Source organism: Danio rerio, chromosome 3 (genome assembly GCF_049306965.1).
Source record: "Danio rerio strain Tuebingen ecotype United States chromosome 3, GRCz12tu, whole genome shotgun sequence".
Classification (NCBI taxonomy): domain Eukaryota; kingdom Metazoa; phylum Chordata; class Actinopteri; order Cypriniformes; family Danionidae; genus Danio; species Danio rerio.
The window spans coordinates 27239815-27266201 of NC_133178.1; the positions used below are offsets into that span (position 1 = coordinate 27239815).

Here is a 26387-nt window from a genome sequence, read left to right on the forward strand (position 1 = left end):
ACCTATTTTATGCACCTATTTTGTGGTTTCCCCCACAAGTCCAAAAACATGGGGTATATGTGAATTGTATAGGATAGGAGTATGTATGGAGGTTTCCCCGTGATGGGTTGCAGGGCATCCACTGTGCAAAACATATGCTGGATAAGTTGGCAGTTAATCCGCTGTGTAAAACATATGCTAGAAAAGTTGGCGGTTCATTCTGCTGTGGTGAGATTCTGCTGCCCCAGATTAATAAAAGGACTAAGCCAAAAAGTGTGATTGAAGGAATGAATGTACATTTACAGATATTTTTTACAGTGTAGTCATGAAGTATTTTTCAAACTAAATGAAGCATGAACTATACAGTATTGATGCAGTGATGCTTTTGGGTTTTATATCATAGATGTAATCTCACTATTGCATTTACCTTTGTAATCAAACAGGGCAGGGATATCTCCAAAAGAAAAGAAAAAAAATCTAAGATTTGTCAAAAAGACGTTCTTTTGAAGAATCTGTGCAATCGTGCAGTTGCTTTTTTATACTGTGGAAGTCAAGGGGCACACCAACAGTTTGGTCATCGACATTCTTCAAAATGTCATATTCAGTGTCTAGAATAGCAAAGACACTGATGCAGGTTTAAAACAACTTGAGGGCAAGGAAACAACAATAGCATTCTTGTTTTTAGATGAACTGACCCTGCATTTGATTACAGTTTGTGTATGTGTCATATAGCCTGCGTTAAACTACACCAAAATCTAAATAAAATTATTCCAATATTTTATTGCACTTCATATAAGTTCACAGATCACAGCATACTGAAACAAAATGTGTTATGAAGCACTTTCTGCTAATTTCATCATGTTTTGCAAGAGAAAAAAAAGGCTTAGCACCACGCTGCTTATGTGGGCAGTGTGAACACTGTAATGTGCTAATATGGGCACCAGAGTAAATACTCTTGAGTCAGGACTTTTTTTAATTTAATGAATGTTTTCACTCAGCAAGGATTAATTATACTGACCAGAACTATTACAGTATAACATTTATTCATTCATTTAATAATTTTCCTTCGGCTTAGTCCCTTATTTTTCAGGGGCCACCACAGCAGAATGAACCACCAACTATTCCAGCATAGGTTTTACGCAGAGGATGCCCTTCCAGCTGGAACCCAGTACTTGGAAACACCCATACACTCTCACATTCACACACTCATACACTTTGGCCAATTTAGTTCATCCAATTCACTTATAGCGCATGTCTTGGACTGTAAGGAAAACCGGAGCACCCAGAGGAAGCCCACGCAAACAAAGGGAGAACATGCAAACTCCACATAGAAACGCCAACTGTCTTAGCTCTGACTCGAACCAGCAACTTTCTTGCTGTAAGGTGACAGTGCCAACCACTGAGCCACTACAGTAAAACATGAATAAGGTTACCAGAGATTTCCATTTCAAATAAATCAATGTGATCAATGTAACAAATTTCAGAGCTAAGGCAATATGAGGATGCAAGATATGATTAAAGCAAGGATTTAATAAGACAAACTCGCAACAGAAAACAGAAATATTGACCTTTTCCTGACTTACTACATGTCCTGACCTGTCATGAGATCATTTAAACTGTTGGACACAAGACATTATAATATGAATACTGCATATTTATCTAGAAAATATTTCAATAGACAAACTGATTTAAAGCACATGTGCGAGCTGCTTATGCATCGTATGCAAATTTTGAAAACCCGGCTATACGTAAGCACATTAAACAGTAATTTTAAATTGGAGCATAGCCTTTTGATTTTTTCATATAAAGAAGCATGTTTTCAATTCTCGGTCCAGAACATACTGACAATACAGGTAATAAGGGACCAGGTTTCAATACCCAAGCCCAGATCTCTCTCATCCATCACTGTCATCATTCCTACCCTTTTTATTCTGCTAGTCACAATGACGTGGCATAATTCATTTGAATGCTCTCCTCCCTTTTGCCTGAAAGGGAAACTCCAACAAATGCATATGCAGTAAGGTCAAGCACAAAAATGACTGTGTCCACACCTTTTCATTGCATGTCTTTAGTTAATACTGATATTATTATTATTTTTTAAGCCAAAAGGGGGTTTAAACTGACACATGCTGCTAGCAAATCTGGCCCTATCTCAGCGAGGATGTAATTGGATACTGGGGGAGAAATCCAGTGATTTGTGCTGCACCTCACCTCTATCTGTATTGGCTGGAGGCAGCTGTGAGGAAGAGCATGATGGGGATAGAGAGTGCAGACTGGCACGTTTTCCACAGCAGGAAAGCTCTCATACACTGCTCTGCTCTCCTTGATCAGATTCCATTTGCTGTTCTGGTCAGTTGCACCGTATCAGAGAGCATGACAAATATTAATCTCCTGTTCCTGTCAGAGCGGCGCTCCCATCGCGCCCTTGAATAATTCAACAGCGACAATACGATGTCGGTAACAGAAAAATGGGAGCGAGAGGGCTGATGTTGTTGATCGGCGAGGAAATCTGAAAAAATATTTCACTGCGCAGCGCTGTCAGCCGTAGTGACAACATGCTCACAGGTATGCATGCCCTGAAGCCACAGGTGCCAGTACTGATTTCAAGATGATTGGCTCGCCGGGTTGAAAAAGTCTCCTTTTCACCTCTTTAAAAGCAGATTACGGACACAATGTTAACACTGCCTTCTGAGGAGTACATACCTTGGTGACAGCACCTTATCTGTGACCCGAGGCAGGCAAGGTCAAAGGACAACCACTGTCCAGCCAACAAGCCTGACTTAACCTGCACAGCACTCGAAATAATTGCACGCTTCAGTGGATGTCTATAAATCAGTACAGTTCAACAAACTTTGGCTTCTGCTACAGCAGATAACCGGTGGTTTGAAATCATTCATCTCAGTTTGTGCTCAGAAAAAGAAAAAACATGATACTTCTGGGTTTTGATACTGCCAGGGGTTTGTCAGTGGACACCAGCCTAGAAAAAATGATAAAAAGGGTGATACAATGTGTGGAAGAAGCAATACATTTGTTTTAAAGCTTTCAAATAACACTGTGTTTGTTGTTGTGACTTCATACAGAATTTTTTTTTCAGATGTCCTATATGAAATGAGCGCGAGGTACAGTCCATCTTGACAAACGCACATCACATGATAGCAACTACTCAATTGCCCTATAAACAAAGAGTCGTTGTTATTTCTGGAGGAGATTCGCCATCAAGACAAAGTTGTGAATTGCTTCAGAACACCAGTGCAATTTGACAAAGCATTAACCAGAAGATGATAATATGCAACACGGTCATGAAGAAATTGGTATCGTGATCTCGTTCTTTTCGAGTGTGCATGCACTTTAGCTTTTGTATTTTGTTTAATTTAAATGTTTAAAAACAAAACTTATGAGACAGTTGTTTAACCTTATTGGTGATTCCAAATATGTAATGTAATCGTAAGCTTGGTAAACAGCTTTGGAGAATTTGATGTTTCCCCAATCAGACAGAATGCCCAAGCATACTGCCTGAGGCATTTCAAAGATGGCCGCCCAGAGAAATGACTTGTCTTAAAGATATAAGTAACCAAACAGTTGCTTTTCTATACTATGAAATTGAATGAGGATAAGCAACTGTTTGATTAAAAGCATTCTTCATTAAAACATGAATGTTAAAACAAGAAACATATAACTCTGGTATAAAAGCCTATATGGCAGAAAATCATATTAGGGGAAAAAAAGGGTTTGCACAATGTTTTGTGAGTTTTTTCAATGTTTTTTTTTAAATTGCAACATGCAAATATGGATGCATGTCTCTACTTAAGGATAGATAGATAGATAGATAGATAGATAGATAGATAGATAGATAGATAGATAGATAGATAGATAGATAGATAGATAGATAGATAGATAGATAGATAGATAGATAGATAGATAGATAGATAGATAGATAGATAGATAGATAGATAGATAGATAGATAGATAGTTTTATTCAACAAGAATAAAAGTATTGATCAACAATTGACTGTTAAACTGTTGTTTACCTTTTTAAACATAGGATCATACCCATTTCTATTTCTTTTTATCAAACAACAAACAACTGTTTTTCTTAAAAAGTTAAAATGTTATCTAATTTATCATGTGACATGACTGAAGTAATGACAGCTGAAAGTTAAATATTTCTATAACAAAATGTATTAATATTACTATTAAATTAAATAGCAGACGCTGAATTACTATTTTAAGCTGTACTGTATGTATAATTGTATGTACACTATGACATTAACTAAATTGTATTTTGTAGTTATGCAATTTATTATGGATGAAATAATCAAATGAACATAGCTTTAGTGAACAATTTTTTTTTTTTTTGTCTTTTCAAGCTTTGATGCATTTTCATTTTCTGCTCGCTTCCTTGCATTACATGACAATTTAACCTGCATTGGTTTCATATCCATACCAAATCTGCTTTAATGGTTTTTGTAATTACATAAATCATGTGGATTAACATTGACATACATCATATTAAAAGACCTTGGTCATGACCTTTGAAACAATGCTTGAGAACCTTCAGCTTATTTGTTTGGTGTGGGAAAGTAACTCTGAGCTAGGATTAAATGCTCTCCAAATGTTTTGAGAAGCGTTTCAGTCAATTGCAGTGTGCAGGAAATTGAGAGAGTTTATGAGTAATTTACTGCTGTAGCAGCTGTGTTTGCTAGTTCTCTGACATTTACTGTTTGACTACGATGTGTGTAAAAAAGGGCTCTTTCAAAAGGCATAATACTTTTTGTGTAAACACATATCCCATTAATGGCAATTTGTTGAATAGTTGCAAAGCTCTTTTTGTTTAAACTCTGGGAACTTTTAGGGAAGGTGCAAATCGTCTTCCTTTCAAAGAAAAAAAAATATTTTGACATCAAGTTTTAACTATGGTAGATTGGCCCTTATCTATTTTTACCCTCACAAATCCATAACCATTTTGAGTGCTCTTTATACACGATAGAGACTAGCAGACAATTCAAACGTCACACAATCTAATCCTCCTTCCTTTCATTTCTGCCCAGTTTAAAAATACATAGAATTGCACTTTTCAACTTCCAGAAATTGTTTTTCTACAGGCACCCATGTAATTTGACAAAGGTTGTTAGCGGCACAGTCAAGGACTCAATCCTCTACCAAAAGCCCTGAAACTCTTCACCTACAGTCAGGAGCTGTCTTACTGAGTATTAAAGGCTACATGACATTAATCCCAAGCACACTACACTCATATTGCTAATGAGGGCCACTGAGGATCACTGTCTGGCTCCTTCGCATGGACGCTCAAATGTGCAGTCTGGGAACTCGGTCACATGGCCACTCTCAGTCTCCTTCCACTTTTAATTGCCACATTTCCTGTTTCTGATATAAATAAATACCCCTATTTCCTTAAAATAAGCAGCAAAATCAAAGTAGACCATAGAAGATGAAAGGAATTCTCGGTTAGCCTTCGCTCCATGCTGGATTAATCCTTGAGAAGCGGTTTTCTGATCTAAGGCATATTGTGTAATCTTTGTGTAATTGAACTGGGAGAATTGGTTATTAGTTATGGAACTCAAGCTGAATTTTACAGATTATAAAATAAAAATAAGTCAGAGTAATCACAATGTTATCTTATGTTACCGATGTTTTATTCACGCTTTCTTAACTGTGGACAATAGGAATAAGCATACAGTGGAGGAACAAATGCTTCTAAGATAAAATTACTTAAGCATTTCATTTGAAATGTCCATGGCCCTCCGGACCTAACAATTAACCACACAGCAATGAGCCTGACTGAGAGGGGTCAACTCATGTGTTAATCCGGGACAGGTAAATCCCTAATTCACCATGTCAAAACAAAATGTACCTAGACCAGTCACATCTTGCCTTCACAAACATAAACAGATACATTGCAAATATTAATTTATTCATTTTCTTTTCGGCTTAGTCCTCTTTATTATTCAGGGGTCGCCACAGCGGAATGAATCACCACATTGCAAATATGCAGAGTTTAAATAAAACAACATTCTTGTTGTGACATTTATTTATTTATTTATTTATTTTTATTTTATTTTACTTCTGATAATATACAATATTATTTGGGGATAATACATTTTTTGTTTAAGAAATAAGAACTATTTGGATGGTTTCTGATCTTTGAAAAAAAAAAAAACCTTTGGCTGTTTGTTCAAACTATTTATTTAAAAAATCTTGTTTTTTGGGGGACAACTTAATTGCTTCATGTTCCATCCACTTAAATTTGCAATAAACAACTAAGGTAACCTAATCTATTTGTGTTGGGACAACATGAAGGAATTGTCTGGAACCCAGCATTTTTTAAATTTTTATATTTAGATATATTTTTTAAATATTTTTTTCACAGTGCGTTTTATTAAAGACGAGTAATGGCTGCAGAATTTAACTGTAAACCACTAGAATGAACTAAATATATTTGTATGAAAATTTAAATATATATATATTTATTATATATATATATATATTTATTAACAGAAAATTGCTAAAATAGCATATGAAGTGGATCAAAGAAGTTTTTCAAATGTCTCAAATGTACGGCCGAGAAAGCTTAACGTGCTACCATTTAAAAATACACATGTAATTCTAAGGAATGGCAGCAAATTGAGAAAAGATCTTCATCCGTTTGACAGACCACATGCTGCAAATCTTCACATTACATACCAATTAAAAAAGTGCTGCATTTTCAAACAACGCAAACAAATAAAATGCGCTACATTTCCTCACAATACAAACAATTTATGAAAACATATTTTAACATTTTGATTTCCTTGTCCTTTGTATTTTATTAGCCTAAATAACCATAACCTAAATAGCCAGGTCCTGGTCCGTCACGCTTTAGGGTCCCCTTGAAACATTACTGATGTGTTCCGTGCTATTTGAAAATGTTGTGAGAAAATGCATGTTTTTGTAAATTGTTTGCATTGTGAGATAATGCAGTGTGTTTTATCAATTTGCTTGCATTGTGTGAAAGTCTGTGAGGATTACACAGCACATGTGCTGTCAAATAAAAGAACACCTTTTCTCAATTTGCTGTTTGTTTGTTTTTTTTTTGTAATTGCATGCCTTTTCTTAAATTGCTGCACTTTAAGCACTCGCAGCCACCATATATTTAGGCAAGAATTGGTGTTGTTGAGTTTTAGAACAACTTGGATGAAAGGTTTTGTTCAACTTCAAATGTATGAAACAATGTTGCATTTATTTGGTCAAATATTAAGTCATTCATTTCCCAGTGATTTATTGCAGCTGGAAGGGCATCCACTGCTTAAAACATGCTGGTTCCGTTGTCGGTTCATTCCGCTGTGACGAGTCGACCCCAGATTAATAAAGGGCTAAGCCTAATTAATTTAAATAAATCAATTTGCAATTTATTAATCGGTGGTTTCCCTCATTATTTATTTACCATTTATCTATATTTTAGGATGTGTAGATTTATAATTATTTTATAATTATACAGTTGTACAATACCACTGTGACACGGTCGCCCTTTTGTATCGTCAACCTAGTTTGTGTATAAAAAATAAAGAAAGAAAAAAAAAGAATGAATGAAAAAAGCCTTGGCGTTCTGTCCGAAAGAATCAATTACAAATCTTAAAGTCCTGCTGCTTCGCATACAAAGTGTTTCATTGATAAATAATCTGCTTCTCAAGAAATCCACTTAACCGACCTCTGGAGATAAGCTCAAAGCGTCGTCTACTTTTGGGGGCGCGCTTGTAGCCCACAAACAAACAAAGTATAACAAACGAGTGGGGCAAACTTGCCTTTTCCAGGTGTAGCCGCGGGGTGGAGTGAAGGGTGGAGACCTTTTTCGCCCACCACTCTATATTCGTGAGGGGGCAGGACTCGCTGAAGGAGGAGGAGGAGGTTTATCAGATGGCTTGTCTGCTTTTGGATCTCTATTGAATCTGACGTGCTGCTCTGCGCTGTCGGATGAGAAGCGACTCCCACCAAAATCGCAACTTTTCTTGTTGCATCACAAACCCGACAATTGCTGGAGAAACTTTGACTGGCTTGAAAATCTTTTGAGAGGTTTTGTCTTGTTTTTCACCCCTCAAAGTTTATTACTTGTAATTGCGCGCCGCTGAGGCTGGAAGTTTTGCCTGGACTGAAGTCAGGATGTCAGATATCTCAGTCAATGACCATCTGGAGGGGATATTGTCTGATTTTGAGGGTAAGTACGTGCATTCATTCATCTAAATAAGCAGTTTTGAAGCTATGAATGGTTGCATAGTATAGCCTGCAAATATTAGGAATTTTAAGTGTCTAAAACTTTTTAATGTAGGCTATTTGACCACGTGTACGTTCAATAATGAAATTGAGAAACAAATGTACATTAATTTTTGTAAATGTATGACACTTTAAAATGTCTCTTTTAGTCTATTTTGGCTTGCAAATTTTAAATCTTGAAAACGAGAAATTAGTTTGATATTATACTCTAAGTAGTGCTAGGAGAAGAACTTTTTTTGTGTATAGAAGTACATACATTATGCATGACCTAAGAATTCATTTGACCTTGTTGAATGTTTTTAAGTTTAAGATCAAATGGAATTCTTATATCTTATTAAGTGCATTTTATTGTGTCAAATCATCTGTTTTCAAATCAAATCAAAGTGTGTTTTTGGTACTACTCAAATGTACCCTTAATGTTTAAAATACAATGTTTTTTGTATTTTGCATTTTGTCTTTTTTTACAAAGCTATGTAGTTTATTTTTATGAATCTGGATTACACAAGCAAATTGAAAAATTAAGAACTTTTAATTTAATTGTAATGCATTTAAAATCTTCATAATCAGATTACAGTTTGGCTACTTTTTATGGATTACATGATTACATAATGAAAAAAAATATAATCTGACAGACATCAGTCATGTTATGTCATACATTTTTTTTTATAAAACATGTTTGTTCATGTAATTTGGGGATTCCCAATTTTTCTGTTGGCTGAACCCCCTTTGACCTATAATTTTTTTTATTTCCCATAAAAGTTTTAGTTTTTTTTTTAGTTTATTCACAGAACATGGTTCCATAATGTGCAGGTAAACACATACCGGGTCTTTGTTTTTATTTTATTTAAACTTAAATTAAAGGTTTATAACCACTTGAGGGTGAGTAAATAGTTATTAAAGTTTCATATTGGGTGAATTATTTTTTTAATTTAAGTATCTATCTATCTATCTATCTATCTATCTATCTATCTATCTATCTATCTATCTATCTATCTATCTATCTATCTATCTATCTATCTATCTATCTATCCATCTATCCATCCATCCATCCATCCATCCATCCATCCATCCATCCTTAAAAACTTACAAAAGCTGTTCAGAATTCATGCAGTGAAAGATGTGCAGTGACATGATGTCAAAACATTCCACTGATGTTGTCCCAAAGCTTCATCACTTTACACTGCACAATGTCAAGAACCATCTTCATAAACCTTCACCAAAGCCGTGTCCACTATTGAATCTGACACACATTTCTGAGGAAGAGAGGCACCCTTTCCAATAGATCCGTCATGGACGGACACAGCAGGGACTGGAGAACAATGGCTTCTCTCAGTGTTTAGACAGGTGCTGATGTGAAGAGGAAAAACAAATTAGTTCAAGCACTCAGAATAAAGCACCATCTATTATTATATTTGTGTGCTTGCTGGAGACATGCTGCCTGAGGAAGCTCTTTTGCTGCCTTGGTAAAGTTGCAAAGCAGTTTGTCTTGTAGATGCTTCAGCAAAAACTCATTCTTAAGAAGACTGAGGCAATTACACATGATGACAGGGAAGATTGAGGTGTCTTATGCTAAGGAGTAAACAAATATCACTGGGTGTTCTCTTTGCAGGCCTAAAATAGCACTGCAGTCCTAAACATGTTAAACAAAATCACTTGGCATGCCTTAATTATTAAAGGAACACTCTGCTTTTTTATAAATGGGCTCATTTTACAAATCAACTAAAGTAAAACAGTAAAAAAAATTATCTATTCAGCCAATATTTGGGTCTGGAAAGAGCACTTTTAGCTTAGCTTAGCATTAGACCATTAGCATCTTGCTCAAAAAAATTCAAAAAAAGATTTTTGATGAGTTTCTTTTTTAAGGCATGACTCTTCTGTAGTTACATTGTTTACTAAGACCAACAGAACATGAAACATTGCACATTTTTTGCCTGATATGGTCAAGAAAACAATACATTTTCTTAAACGTCACTCTTATGGCCCATTTCCACTCAGTGGTATGGTACGATACTATTCGTTTCCATATGCTTTTATGGCCGTTTCCACTGTTAAAAGGAACCTGAAAGCGAACCGTACCATACCAATATTTGAGTCCCCTTTGCAAAGGATACCTAGCATGACAAAAGAATACCAACAGGTGGAGCTAGATGCGCAGCTGAACGCTATTGGTTTACAGAAAAGCATAACTAGCGCCTACACAAACAGTGAAATAAAAACAAAGAAACCGACATTTTAAAATACACAGCCGAGACATTATATTTTAATACTATATATATATATATATATATATATATATATATATATATATATATATATATATATATATATATATATATATTCATATAACAATGAACCATTTGTTGACCAGAGCTCGAACAAACTGTGTTGTTGTCTTGATGTACAACCACAATCTGCCAAAAATTTGTCCTGTCTTGTTTTTGTTATACGAGGCCATCTAAAAGTGCAAGCGGTTTCACTTTCTCCAGAGAGCTCATGATTGCTTGTGTGCAAATCTATATTTGAAATAATGAACTTCTTGAGTTGATGATAATAATGTGCACGTAATATTTGAAGTGCTTCTGAAATCCGATCTTTCAGAAACGGACAAACAGGAGAGCAAAGTGTGAAAAAACAAAGGGGAAGCCGAAAAAAAACATAGTAAATGATTCTTTCAGCAACCTAAAACATTAACAAACTGCCATGTTTAACTATTATCATCACCTTTTGGACTATTATGAACTCGGAATGATGGAATTACTCTCTAACAGAGGTTACATGTGCTGGTGAAGATTAAAGATACAGATGAGCGATAAAGATAAAGATACTGTGGGCTACAGCATATGTTGCATGTTGTTTTTGAACCCAAGTAAGGACTAAATGAATGTTGTGTGTAGTTTTTCTGTAATTGGGACCATCAGAGACTGTACAGTATGTGTTAATATATGTTGCATTTATTTATTTTATATTGTTAATCACAGACATTACAGTGGGCTATTTCGCCCTTTCATTAATCTGCAGTTATAATCTACTTGTGTTCATAGAAAAGTTAGTAATTAACATTTATACACAAGTCTTTATGTGTATAAAGCATCTGTTTAGTGAGAAGTGCTTTACATATGATATGCGAACGTCCCATACAGCTTTACTTTGAGCAAAATTACCTCGAGCAAGAATTATGTTGACTGAAACTTTGTCGTACATCACACACATCAAAGGTACCCTTGGTACCCTTTAGGAAGTGGAAACACAAGCCTGATAAAGGTGACCCCTACCGACCCGTACTGTTATGTACTGTATTGTATCAGTCAGTAGAATGGCCCCCGCCATGGCTGACGCTGACGCACACCTCAATGTATATACCTTAAAAAATATACCTACACGTCTTAACGACGCGTAGTGCAAGCTCTGCGATTGGTCGGCTTGGTAGCACTTACAAGTGTGGGAGGGACCAAGAACCGCGCGGACCTGTTGGAGCGAGTGCTTACAAAATTTGTTTTGTGTTTACTTTATGATTAAAGTTGTTGCATGTCTGTTGGTTCCTGAATACTTGTACATTAAGGTAGTGTTCAGAAAAAAACAAAACACCAGCGAAGCGAAGAAACTTGACACAGGTGAACATAAAAGCCTACTGCAGGCCAGCTTCAGAAGTGTTATTGCAGAGCAACACAAACAGCGTGCAGAAGTATAAATGCATGGCAACTAGCAAGGTATTTGCTGTGGGTCACGCCAATCACTTGGCGCAGTAGTATAAATCAGCCTTAAGGGTCAAGCTTTAAATAGAAAAATTATTCTTAACTCTTTATGAATTTTTTTTGAGTGAATTGTAATAGTCTAATCCGATTCATTGATTTATGCCAAGCTAAAAGTGCTCCTGCCAGACCTGTAGTTCGACTGAATAGATTAAAAAATAGTAAAACTCTACTTTTAACTCTAGCTGAATTGTAAAGTGAGCCTATTTACAAGAAAACTAATTGGAGTGTTCCTTCAAGCTCTTAAAGTGACAAGGCAAATTTGAATTTAACTAGAAGATTGGATTACTGTCATTTAAGTGTGTATGTGTTAAAAGACACAGTGTTTTTAGGTTTGGCCACTGGAGTTGCCTCTGATTCATGAACAAGCCATGTGATTCCTATAGAGGATGCCACAAGAGGGACATTACATTCCTTCTGCTTCACCTCAAACCAGCCAAAAGGGTCATTCCCGAACAAGAGACCAGTGTGCCGCCATGTGCTTGAGTGAAGATAGACAGAACTGCTGTTCATTTAGAGGAAAAACGCCTCTTGGAATGTTGTGGGATGTATAGTGAGATCCTTGGTTCTTTCATATGGCTGTTTGTGGCAAAGCGACTGTGAAATGCAGTCATTCGTGTCTTATCAGTAGAAGTTTAATTGTACACTGTAAAAAATTTCCAGGTTTTCACAACAAGTTACTGTAATTTTTCACAGTAAATTACATTAGTATCTCTTCACGGTATTTAACTGAAAAATTCACAGTAATATGTTGTATTCATAATTTTATTGTGAAATTACGGCAGGTAGCATGATTACAGCAAATTACTGTGAAAAGGGCTATATCTTTTGCACGTTAGTTATAGAAATTCAAACCTTTTTTTAACTCAACGTAGAAATTAATACAAATGAACTTTTAACAGATAATAACAGAATGTTATAGCCCCCAAAACGATTTGGTTACCAACATCTTTTTGGTTGTACTGCACCTTTATTTTATACAGTTAACTTAGAATAGGAAATAATATTTAATGAACAACTGTGTGCTTAGCCAAAACATAATAAACTGGAATAAAAAGTGATTAATTAATGAAACCAAAGACTGTTAAACAGCCAACAATTATTTCAATGTCAGGGTAAATGTCTGCTTTAGACGGTTTCATGTTATTGGGCACCTGTCATCGCCTGGAGGTCACTAATCTCAGAATTAAATATATATATATAATTTTTTTTTTATCTATATAAATAAACCACAGATAAGAGTTTTAAACAACTACAGTCTAGCATGAAAAACAGTTAAAACTTCATTTTCGGACGCATATAGAGCCATCGAAGACGGGGCAATTGTCCCAATGTCTAGCCTGAAGACAGGCGCCTCTCGGCGGATACATGAGTAATGAGCGCCGTTACCGCCTGGAGGTCATAGATCTCCGCTACCGGCAAAACACACTTAAAATTACACACAATCTTTACTAACAATCCACAGATTTGAGTTTTGAAGAACTACATTCTCGCATGAAAAAGTGTTAAAACTTTATTTCATTACATATTACAAGCAATATTTATAATATTATGTGCCTTTCTCATCCACCATTACAGCTTGATGCAGCTTGGTGTGAAATGAATCCTGGGAGGAAAAAATAATAATTCTCAATACACTCCAAACGAACTTTATTCTTATTGTTGAAGTCAGAGATATGTAATATTTTGAATGGCGAAGAAAATAATTAACTTTATATTTCAATCAATATATTACTTTTGCACTGCTTCGGTTCAGGACTCGTGTTACATTGAATCAGATTCAGATATTTTATCAGACGTGTTCATGAGCTCATAGTCATCAACAAGCAATTCGTGTACAAGCACTACACGAACCAAGCAATTTGATGAAATATTAATGAATTATATGTTTGCGTCTTACAATATTATACAAAACGGAATCGTTTTCAGGCGAATTCGACTCTTTACTGTTCACTTAAAGGAGCCGATTCATTGAACAGAACTGACTCGACTCGAACGCAAACAAGCGCCATCACCACAGACAACGCCTGAGTCGTCTCTTCACTCAACGGATTCATCCTCGGTAAGGGTTAAAATATGACTTTTGTCCGTTAAATGATTGTTGTATGTGTATTTCTGTATAGTGCATGTCATTTAACAGGAATTTACCGAGTACTTTAGTTGTACTCGCACGTACAGGGTTTAAGCCCGCCTTTTTTTAAAACAAGAAATTAACGACGCCAGATGGTGTTTGTAGTGTTCTCTGAGGTATTAGCATAACGTTAACGTTAGTTCCTGAAAAAAGAAATGGAATTTTCTTTAATTAACTTCTTGTTAACTGCATTTTCTGTTTCAGTACAAGACTGAAGTGAAGGTGAAATGACTAAAGTTAAGGTAAGCTCTGACCTTCACTTAAGTTAACGTTACGGTTACGTTAGTCACCATCATGTACGGTAATTTTGTTCACTGTAACGTTAACGTTAAGTTAGTTAAATAAACTAAACTCATTATGAAACAAGTCTTAACTGTTTTATTAAATTAGGCTTATAATACAATTCAGTTGTATTCTTTTAAACTAACACTAACACAGTACATATTGTATATTTCTCACTGGTGTTAATGCAGTGCTAACATTTACTAATGAGAACTAATTGTATAGTGTCACTAATTGTAGATTTTATTTTTTAGTGTTTAGGTGTACCTGATAATAGCTGAAGTGTGAGGTGAGTAAATTCTGAGCACACAAATATAACCTAAATTCATTATCACAATCTAAACATATATATATATATATATATATATATATATATATATATATATATATATATATATATATATATATATATATATATATGAGTATGTGTGTGTTAGGTTGAGTCTTATTCTACTCTTATTATATTCAGATTTTTTTTGCAGCCATTGATGTTGAAACACTGATGCTACCAATCAACCATTGCTTGATTATTAAAGGTAATGTTGATGCCTCATTTTTATTAGATTTTTAAATGTCAGGTTTTTCACAGATTTGTTGTGAGCAGTTTGTTGTACAAACTTCTTTTCTTCTTCCAGAAGTTCCACCAGTACCTCCAGTAGTAGTAAATATTAGACAAAGATTTTTTTAAACTATAGTTTTTATTTTTATTAGCAATTTTACTGGGCATGTGTGTTTGTTTGCTTGGTTTTTAATAGGCAGAGCATGGAATGTCAACTTTGTTTCTACAAACAAATTTAATTATTCACAAACACCTCTAATTTAGTCCTTCTTTCCCCTTTTAGTCTTATTCCTTGGAGGGTCGAGTGGTCATGGGACCTCACCTGGATTTCACAACTGACTTTGGATCTGGTCTGAAACTGAAGTATGCTGAAGATGCCTTTTGCACTCTGGAATTTAAGGTAATGTCTACAATAAATATTGTAACTGAGGGCTTGTTTTGGGGGGTTAAACAAGGAATGTATTGGAGCACAAGTCATGACTCCCCTTGTCCCCTTGTTATAAAGGGCCGTGTTGCAGACACAATTTGTTTGTCTGTGCTGGAGACCAGAGGGGAAGCTGTCTTTAAAAGGATGGGGCTCTTATACCATATGTGAAGTTACCTATTCAGGTGAGTGGATTACATGCAAGTCATTGCAAATGCATAAATAGTGGGAAATTTTTACTGAGCAAATTAAGTGAACCTCAAAAAACGTTGAAAAATATTTGGAATATTTGCAAAAAACTTGATTGAAATGAATACAACACAAATGTAGTTTTTTTTGCAAAATTTTCCTAATATTTAAATATTTAAATCATGAAAAATTAGCTTGATGCAAGAAACATCCTGCTAGTATTCAAGAGCAAGTACTGTGATGCATGTGTTAACTTTGCAATAAGTGTGAACCCAGCATTAGATTATAGTCTGTAAACAGAATGTGTAAATCAAATCAACTGTTTTAAAATGCTCTGCCTAGGTCATTAAAACCACTATTTGTTGTTAGACTGTTCTTGATTGTGTGTTTGTGATGGAAATGTTTTTCAGATGTTTTTGTTTAAATGATTGCAGTTTGACCGAGCTACAGTATTGTCAGCATGTTCAAACTGAGCTAACAGTAATTTTGCTCTGTAGTGCAGCAGTAGTGTCCCAGTAGTGTTGTATGAAGCTAACTGTTTGTCTGCCCTTTTGCTTATAGGTGCTTTTTGGGCACCAGTTGGGAGATGGAAGACAGACGAAGTCAAAGAAGCAGAGAAGACACATCAACCAGCAAGTGTGTAAAATTATCAGGAAAATGATTGACCTTGAATAGACGACTGCCTAATTTAGCAAGAAGTTTTGTCTCTCTCTCTCATGTATATGTGTATGTGTGTATATATATATATATATATATATATATATATATATATATATATATATATATATATATATATATATATATATATATATATATATATATATATATATATATATATATATATAATGAGAGAGAGAGAGAGAGAGAGCGCACTCTGAAGCACTGCTTTTTATATGTATGCTACATATGATGTCAGATTTTTTTTATTAATATGTTCTTATAGTATTTTTTGAGGCTTCACCTTTTGAAAGTTTTCTGAAATGTTTACACAGATGTCATTAAGCTGTTAAATAAATCTGTAAAATGTATGTGTGTTTGTTTTTATTTTGATTTTAGAGTCTTCTCAGATCACCCAAAAATGAAGATTCTGTCATCATTTACGCATCCTCAGGTTGTTTGGACACAAAGAGGAATATTTGATATTTTTATTCCTGTGTTTAACAAAAAAATCATTTTTAACAGAGCTGGAACAACCTGAGGGTGAGTAAATCAAGATAGAATTTTCATTTTTGTGTGACCTAAAATTGCTTTGAAATTTTACAGCACCAAACTGTTAAATTACAGTAATCCGGGATATAACTAACTTTACAGTTAAATCAGGTATTTAAACTGCAACCTACTGCTGAATCACAGTAATCGTTTTGCAAATTCACAGTAAAATATAGTTAATTCTACAAGATAATACTGTGAAATCACAGTAATGGACTTTATTATCTACTGTAAAATTACAATATATGGTTGTAATTTCACAATAATTTAATGTGACAAAACCACAGTAAATTACTGTGAACTACCTCACAATAATTTACTGTGAATTTACATACAGTAATTTACTGTGAAAGTAATGCAATTATTAGCCAGTAATTTACTGTGAATTTAAGGTCAAATTTTTTACAGTGTAGGCATGAACTTTTGCGATCCACAGAGATGGCTGTTCAGCGGGTGATGACGGATACATTTCCTGTAAATGTGAATGTGTGGAAATGAGGGAAAGGCAAATATGTCCGAAAGAACCAGTCAACTTTCCTGTGGTGTAATTTGAGACTGATCATTAGAGACGTCATATGCTGTATCTTGAGGCTACACTTTTGATCAAGCAGATGCTTTTAACTCATGTTACTGTTTTATGCTGAAGTCTATATTAAAATAAAAGACTTTGATTTTCATTGCTTTTTCAGTCAATGCATTCCTCACAGCATTATGGAAGTCATAGAATAAAGATTGAGGAGATATAGGGGCCCTGGTAAAGCCTTGCAGGATAAGGGAGGCTAAGCTTGAAGGCCTCTATGAAATATCTATGTACTGTGTGTATGTGTGTGTGTGTGTGTGTGTGTGTGTGTGTGTGTGTGTGTGTGTGTGTGTGTGTGTGTGTGTGTGTGTGCGTGAATCCTTCTGGGTAAAGGAAAAAAATGAACTTCTAAGTTAAGTTATTGAATTCTTGTGTGCATAAAATCACTCAACATGACACACAAATTGACCCTGAACTTCAACTCTAGAAATGTGGCATTTAAGGAAACACTTGACCTTCTGGTGTCATTCGGAGATGTTATCTGTTCTCTCTGCTTCAGCAAATACCGCTTCAAAAAATAGCTGCGGCAATGGCAAGCTTTTTATATTGAATTTTATGCTAGTCATAGATACTTAATTGTTTGAGTTAAATCCTAGGGGGCAATTACAGTAACTTGCCCCTTTTGCCTTGGCTGCATGTCAGAGACTCTTATGCATGCATACCTTCTTAATCCATTATGTGGCTGTTTCATAAAACCCTGATTATAATTTCATCTTTCCAGAGCATTTGGTTATAAATGGAGTAGGCATGGGCCTGTATAAAATTCTGACGGTATGATAATAAATAAAATAAAAATAAAATAAAATAAAAATATCACAGCTTCGCGGTATTGTGTTACTTTTTTTAAATGTCTGGGTAAAAAATAAAAACTTTTCCCCCTTTAAACACAAAAATATTTTATATTAAGAAACATTTTAAATATTTTGGAACAGTAGCTAAACATGTCAGGCTAAATAATTCAAATGAATCATTGACTTCTGCTGTCTTCATTAGTTTAAAAAACACAGATTTATTTACAATTTAAAATGGCGTCTTTGAATATAGTTTCTGTTAGAGATAGCATTGTCTAAAAAAATAAATCTTACATATACCATACAAACAGTATAGCAGAAAGTTTTGGCGGTTTTAAAACCTTGACTTTTCCAAACCACAATATACCTTTACAACGGTATCGTTTCATGCCTAAAGTGGAGGTTTGTGGAGGTATTGTATTAAGTAATATGTTTATATTTTCTTTTCTTTCTTGGTCTACTCCAAACAAAAGTGTATGAAAGGGTGCCCTTTTGCCATTATTTGAAAGTACAGTACATTCTAATTTTTGAGATATTTAACTTGTATCAAATTCTACTAAAATCTGACAAGTTATAATTAGAAAGAAAGGGGAATCCAGGAGAGCACAAAGTGGCTCAGGCATGTTTTCTGTATAATTTCCTGACAGTTGACACTGCATATAGAGGATATGTGGAATGGTGCCCATTAAATGCCATTATCAGCCATGGGTACCGTTTTTCACACTTGTTTTACTCTTTATACCCATTTGGAACATAAGATGCCCAATTTCAAATGGTAATGAAAGCACACTGGTGTTGAATGGCTCATGCTGTTATATTAGATCAGGATGATAGAGAAGCTAAATTCAACGATGCATTAGAGACTGTCTGTAACTGTGTGAAAGTGTTTCATGGCCCCTCGGGGTGTAAAAGCAGTGCCTTATTCGCATCACTGCAATTCTGAAAATGGCAGCTCGGAATTCAGCTTCCAGATGTGCCTTTGCAGAGGTGGTCCAAGCAACGTCTGAGCTATGTGCTTAGGGTGGTGTTTCAAGGGGTCGTCTGAGAATACCTGTAAGGAATGTGATGTTGGGGGATGGAAAAGCACAACAGGCCTATACTTGCCCCCCTATCACCCCACCACCTACTGGCCAACGATGTGCTTTAAAACTTTCCCTCTGAGGGACATCGGGTATTGAATAAAGCCATAATTATTTATGGCACAATAAATTTCTACCTGCACTTTAATCTGAATGGGATTATCAGAATTGTCATTGGTATAGACATGAATGTATTGTGTTGTGTTCCCTTTACACTCATCCCCAGGCTTTTTTCTATTTGCCTTGCAACGCCTTGCCATAAACCTTAGGTCCAAAGTAGCATAGCTGCAAGTGTCATAAAACCACAAACTGCATGGTCCTGAGTGTATGTGAAACTTTATTAATCATGTTTCAGTTACCAAAAGGTAAAATCTAAAATCTGAGTTTATTTAGTCTGTTAGTTAAACGGTTTTAGGGCTCAAACGGTCCCAAGCTATACTGAACCTAGATACAAGGAAATTACAAAAGGGGCTAAAATGCACTTAATGATCGAATGTAAACAAATCCTTTCATGGGAAGCATAAAATTATCACAGGGTGAATTAAGATCCATTCCTTTTTCCCAAAAAGCCATAACATGCTGCAGTCTTGATCCAGAGGAGAAACAAGGCTCAGTGGTGAGGAAAAAGAGAGCACGGGGAAAAAGGAGCTTCTCGGGTTCCTCTCCTTTATCAGATTGTGCAAGCATTGTGCTGCTCCATGTGTTAACAGAGAGGATTAAACTGCGGCAAAGCTGTGAGAAAGAATATTGAACAGCACAGAGATGGTGCGCTAGGCTGCCAGCGTAATTATTTCCTGAGCATTTGACAGGGTGCCAGTAATTACCTGATACCGGCCCCTTTTTATCTCAGTCAAAAGGGAGTACAAGTTTACACTTGCATGTGCTGCACCGTAAAAAAAAAAGCTGTTAGACTGTGCCACTTGGTTTGCTGTCTCTCCCTTGCATTGTGTCATTTCTTTCACTTTCTAAAACTGTAGTCAGTTAAAGAGTCTTTGCCAAAATGCACAAAGTGCTTTTGTGAGAGAACACACAGCAACTTTAACCTCTTCAACATTAAATCAAATGGCACCCTAATGGTGTTCTTCTCATATTAAATTACTTCTGGGATGCTGCAGAGAATGACATTGCACGCAGAAGGGATGCACAGATGGACATGCCAAGGGACTTGCTGCTGGAATTCAATTAGACTTAAACTTTCGCAGCTGTGCGGATGATGACAGCAAAGCTAAAACAAAGGGTCTGTGGTCTCCTCACTGTAAAAGACGGGGTTGTTCCTGCGTGAAATGTGATTTCATTTAGTGCCTGTAGTCTTCGTGACTCTAATTGGTAGCATACCCTACAGGAAGACAGGCGGCCCCGGCTCCAGCCCTGCCCCATGCTGGGTAAAGATAAAATCAGAGCTGTTGGGTGAGATGCTATGATAGCTTCGCACTGATATCTGCTTGTTTACACAAGGCAGCACCTGAAGAGGCTTGAAAATCTCAAGGTTTGCCTGTAATGTCCTGCCATGGTACCTGGGTCTTTGATATACCAAAGATGACGTGTAGGCTGTGATAGACTGAAATGGCACTTCATGGCATTACAGCACAGACTAGATCAATTACCAATACAAGGCATGATGATGTTTACATGAAATGCACTAACTGCCGCTTCTAATTGGGTCCGCCACAGAGCTGTTAGGACATTTGTACTGTTCACCACTGGAATTCTCAGTCTGGGTGAAGGACTGTTGTAATCCAAGCCTTCAGCCCCTGACACTGTGTCTTTGAATTGGCCCTTTGTGCTGAAGGAAAAGCCACTGCCTCTCACAAAGAGAAAAGGTCGGAAAGCACTGTTTGCCTTCAGCTTTGTGTTGCTGCTCCTGAGAATGAGGGGATTATACAGTGTCACCACAATTTACATGCTCCAGGTGTAGACTTACCGTTTAGTCTCACAAGAGACTGTTTGCACCATCTCTAACGTTTCCTTGGCTATTTTTATTTGACCACAAGTGCCATTATACTTTTAAAGTTGATGTAGAGTGATATGAAGATCTCCAAGCTCTTTTGATGTTGGTGGTGTTAAATTTTTTTTTTAAATAAAAAACATGGTCTTAATAGTCTAGTCTCAATATATTCATAACTATCTTAGCACTACTGAATAATTGACTAAATTCAGACAGATTGCAGTGTGCAGATATTTCTGTGTGCATTCTTCTACCACATCCCTGATGTCTTTACGACTTACTAAACATATCCGAGGTGCTAGAATAAAACATATCTGTTTGCAGTTGTTATATCACCCTCAGAGCAAGATTGCACAGACACCATTGTAATTATGGCTTGGCCCTTAAAAATCTGTCTGACAGGCGTCCATTCAGAGAGGGCTCGAGGCTGCCCTCGCCGTGAAGTGTATCCTTTTAAGGTTTTAGTGCCTCTTTAAATCAAATACAGGAAATCACTGTCCTAGCTGATTTATTATTTCTATCATGAAAGAAGTTCAAAACTTTGATGTATGATCAGTATTATCAACAATTTAGGAAGGTATTATGTGAAAAATGATAGCCTAGTGTTTTAGGAACTGAATTTTCCCCTTTGGTTATTAGGTACAATTTAACATACCTCATTTTCGATGTGTCTTTTATTATTCATTGAGTCTTCAAGAGCCTCTTCACATGAACGCTGAAAATTAATCAAATCTGTGCCTTCTTTCCTTCTACAGCTCTGAAGAGGTCCTTTGATATTGATGATGTGAATGAGATCCCTGCATTCTCCCCTACGTCTTCTGTCACATCTCCCATCAGCCCAAGTGCTATCCTCAACAAGACAAATGATGTGAGGATTCCTGGGAACCAGATGTCTCCTCCTTACCGCTCCAGGATTAATATTAGCTGCAGTCCCGCCCAGAGCCCAGTTATGAAAAATAGAATGGTGTCCAGTCTCTCCTTCAACCGAGGGACAATGGGAAAGCCCACTATCAATGCAAACTCTGGTATCAACAGAGCTGCCTCCTTTCAAAACAAATTCAACCCAAATGGCTTCATTTCATCTTCAGGACCAGGAAGTGATAATGACAGTCTCCATAGCTCCTCTTCCAGTCTGGAGTACCAGGCCTCTTCTAAATTATGCTCCTACACAAGCCCTCCACAGAGCCCTGTAGGTGTCGGAGAGTTCAAGTCTCAGCGTTTAGGAAGCCCTGCTCTAAAAAAGTTTTCCTCCCATGGCAACATGTTCCACTCAGAGATGGAGGGTCCTCTTGTTATCCCAACTGAACCCATAGGTATTAGCCATGGCTCCATGCCTTCTCTGGAACTGCAGATGGAGACTGCAGGAACTAAACGAATGATTTCCCCTGGATCACGATTCACAAATACAGGTCCACAGTGGAGCCCCCATAACATACACAACAGCAGTACCTTTGCAAGGGACTCCCCTCTCAACAATCAGTCTCCTAAACCTAAAGATCCAATTCGCCTAAACAAGTTCCCTCTTGACCTCGACAACCTAGTCTTCAAGTCTCAGACAGAATCTCTGGGAGCACCTAAACCACCTACAAGTTTCCAGATGATATCCTACAGTCCCACTGTCTCTGCAAGTCCATGTGCATCTATCAGTAGCCTGGATAGCACTGATCTAACCATAGCACACAACAACAACAACCTCAATGAAAAGAGAGAGCCCATCACTCCTCCTGGAGCTATTCCAGTACCAAATATTAGCGAATCTCCTGTGCCGCTGTCTCCAGCCCAGACTCCTCAGTTCAACATGGTCTCAAAGCCCCAAGTGGTCCAGGTTGCCCCTGCCTCACCATTCGTGTCAAGACAGATGGAGATCAGCAATGAAATCGATCACAACGATATCCATGCCAAAGAGAGTGTGGGTTCCATATTACAGCGTATTGCCTCTTTTTCCAGAGTGGAGACTAAAGTGCCAGTGTCTGACCCAAGTCCTGTCATGCCCATAATTAATGGAATCAAGAAAGGCTCACCGGCAATACACTGCAAGGAGCTTAAGAGATTGGAAGGTAAGGTGTATTATTCTTGTTATTTCAGTTCATTTTTCATAATAACTAATCTTCTGAATACTTGAGTAACATTGAATAGAAGAACTCTGTCAATGCTAGATGGTCTGAGCAGTGGTAGATTTTTCTGTTGAGTGTTCACTTAAAATGGGAGGTATGCCCTTTGCAATGAATATGATTAGTTAAATAAACAGAACTGTATGGGTCTAAAGGCAGCACTTTACTTGAAGTGCTGCTGTCATCACAGCTGTCTTTTCGCACCTTACTGACGTACTGTAGAAAAAAGACTGTTGGGAGTCAGGGAAAAAGACAGAAAAGTAGGAATTCCTGGCATATCAACAAATAGTTGAGTACAAACAGTGATAACAGTTCAGGGGAGCCTGTCATCACTGCCTACCCAGTAAAGTGATCCCTGGCAGACATAGCTTAGTCGAATGCTGCCAGAGGCTACAGAATCAGCCCCTTATACAGTTAAATTTCTCAGATGTGTCATTCTCTGCTACTGTGATCTCACCCAATGCAAAGATCCCTGCTTCATTCACCAATTTAGACAGGACTTGGAGTCTTGGCTCCATAATTATGTTCTTATGTATGGATTTACATAATTTACACTTACAATTGACAATAATGATTTTAGAATGAGTCTTGGTGATATCAAAGGTATCAAATAGTATAAAGCAAATATCGATGATATTCAACACCATGGTCATCACGTATTTAGCCATTTATGGTGTCAAATCTGTATCGAGCTAGAGCATTGCTAGCTAAGTAAGATTTACATTTCCTTTACATTTATTCATTTAGCAGATCCCAAAGAGTACAAAGTTGCTACTACTTGTTAGGGCTGCACGATTATTCGAAAAAAAAAAGATTGCGATCTTGATTCGACCCTACACACACTTTTTTATGATTCACATGAGCTGACACACTGTTTGTTTACTACCAAGAGGATGAACGCATGCCCACCAATGATGTCTACTCTAATGTACAGAACCTGCATAGGCTGTGAATAACAGGTAATTAAGATGCAAATAACGTTCAGGTATAGTGACGGCAATAAGACCATATCGCATTTCAAAGTTATGATTACGAAAAGCAGTTAATATGCTTTTTCTTTTATAGAGAACAAAAAGTGTTGTGCATGAAAATGGTTCAGTATAACTACTCTAGCCTATATAATGTTTAATGTAATGCAAGAGGGTATCTGATAATGACAAATGTTTCATTTTTCCAGTGAAAAAAAATGGATATTATGAATTATAAATAGCTTTATGGATGTCGTTACCTACTGTGAATTTACAACCAGGATATATTTAAATTCATTCCAAGTCTATACAAAATTTAGCATTTCAACCAATAGTAAACATACACATTGGCCTAATATTTTTGTGTCGTTTTACCATATGTTTGAAAAAATAACATTAAAGATAGCCTACTCATATTAACGTTTATTTTACATCCACAGAATTGTAGTTAAGGAAGACCTATTATGCCCATTTTTACGGTGTAAAATAATTTTATAATGTCTATAAAATGTGTATGTGAAATTTTCATTCAAAATAAACCACAAATAATGTTTCAGAACCTTTTAAAACTTCCCCTTTAGGCTTTGATCTAAATTGTGCTGTTTTGGTGACTGTCACTTTAAATTCAAATGAGATTGTGCATCCAGGCTTTTTAAAAGAAGGCGTAGCTACAAAAGCGTTTGCATTAGCATACTCAAAATAGGACTAATGATATCTCTGTGAAAAGCTGAAAATATCAAAAAAAGTGGCTTAGAAGCAGGTAGTCTATAGACACAGCAGACACGCCACATCATAAGATGTTCATATTAGGTTAGGTATAGGTTGCCAGAATCTAAGGAAAATGTTATTTTAATGTCCAATAAAGATGTGAAATGACATTGATATTTGGTTGATTTTAGGTTGGAAAGTGACCAAAATCCAACGTCTTAATCCAGGGCTATTCAATTAGTTTGTCATGGAGACCAGTTCATGAAAACCATCCCAAATGAGTGGTCGATTTTCGACTTGACTAAATTTATTTTTGATTTTTTCTACATTTTTTGTCACACTATTTAAAGGGCCGGAACAAATTGCCTCGGAGCCAAGTTCGGCCTGTGTGCCGCCAATTGAATAGCCCTGTCTTAAACCAACGTCATAGTAACTTCAAACACTTGACTTTTATTCATCAGGCATGGCAACCAAAATATAAATATCTGATAGACGTCATAGTGCAATGTCCACACGACGTCAAGCTGTAACATCATTTGACGTTGATAGAATAATGCTTTTAGGTTGTGTTGGAAAGTGACCAAAATTTAACATCTGTCCGATGTTGGACATTGACGTCAGCCTGAAGTTGAGTTCTGAAGTCAACCCTATTTTAATTTCCTAACAAAATTATATTTCTTGGATAAGTAATAATGATAAGGGTGGTTAAATGTTTAAAATAAATGTTGATTGCTAATGTTAAGTTAATTTTGGTTTGCTACACCTCTGGGAAATAGTAAAAACGATAAAATAGTTACCTGCATGTTGGATCCAGATAAATAACAATATGATTAATGTTAATTTGGTGTGCCACAAACTATAGTTAAGTTAGATAATTTTGAAACAAAAAGACATGTCGATAGATCTATAGATAGTTGGGAAATCTTTGTCTCCACATGTTGTATATTTGCTTCTTTTTGTTGTGTTTTCCCCTCCGCCTTCACTTCCTGAGGTCATGTTGCAGAGGGGAGAGGGGTGTATTTTCTGACCTGAGAAAACAGAGAGCATTGAACTGGAGGGAATCAGTGGGCGCCTGCAACTATGTTTGGACTCATTGATCCTACTTGTGCAGCTATTCTAGCAGTGCTGGTTTTGAGTCTCACAAGTAAGCTAACATCAGGGTGGGCGTCTTGACATCTGCACAGATCCCAGGCAGCCAGCCCCCACGCTGAAACATCTCTGAAACATAAACATGACTTCATTTACACAGTGATTTACAATTTTCAGTGTTAGGAAATGTGGCAAAATAGGTGCTGCCCCGGGCTTGCACCTCAGGCTGTACCATGCTGTTTGCTGTTTGTCAGATGGTTGAGCTTGAAAGGCTGTGCTGATGGGTTCGGATGAAACCGACTTCCCAGTGGTTGCATCACTGGAAGTCTGGG

At 36.5% G+C, this 26387-nt stretch overlaps 1 protein-coding gene and 1 long non-coding RNA gene across 4 annotated transcripts in view; one reads left to right on the plus strand and one right to left on the minus strand.

Moving 5' to 3' along the window:
* LOC141381208 (uncharacterized) overlaps positions 1–7811 on the minus strand; it is a 58585-nt gene extending 50774 nt beyond the window's left edge. For all 3 annotated transcript variants that reach the window (XR_012401014.1, XR_012401015.1, XR_012401016.1), the window contains exon 1: positions 7776–7811. This is a non-coding gene — a long non-coding RNA (uncharacterized lncRNA). The remainder of the gene's footprint in view (positions 1–7775) is intronic.
* An 83-nt stretch (positions 7812–7894) lies between these two features.
* The window catches only part of septin12 (septin 12), a 124928-nt gene continuing 106435 nt past the window's right edge, over positions 7895–26387 (plus strand). The window contains exons 1-2 of the mRNA XM_009299472.4: positions 7895–8185; positions 21935–23236. Of these exons, the coding sequence (XP_009297747.1) occupies positions 8131–8185; positions 21935–23236 (1357 nt within the window). The 5' untranslated portion in view covers positions 7895–8130. The remainder of the gene's footprint in view (positions 8186–21934; positions 23237–26387) is intronic.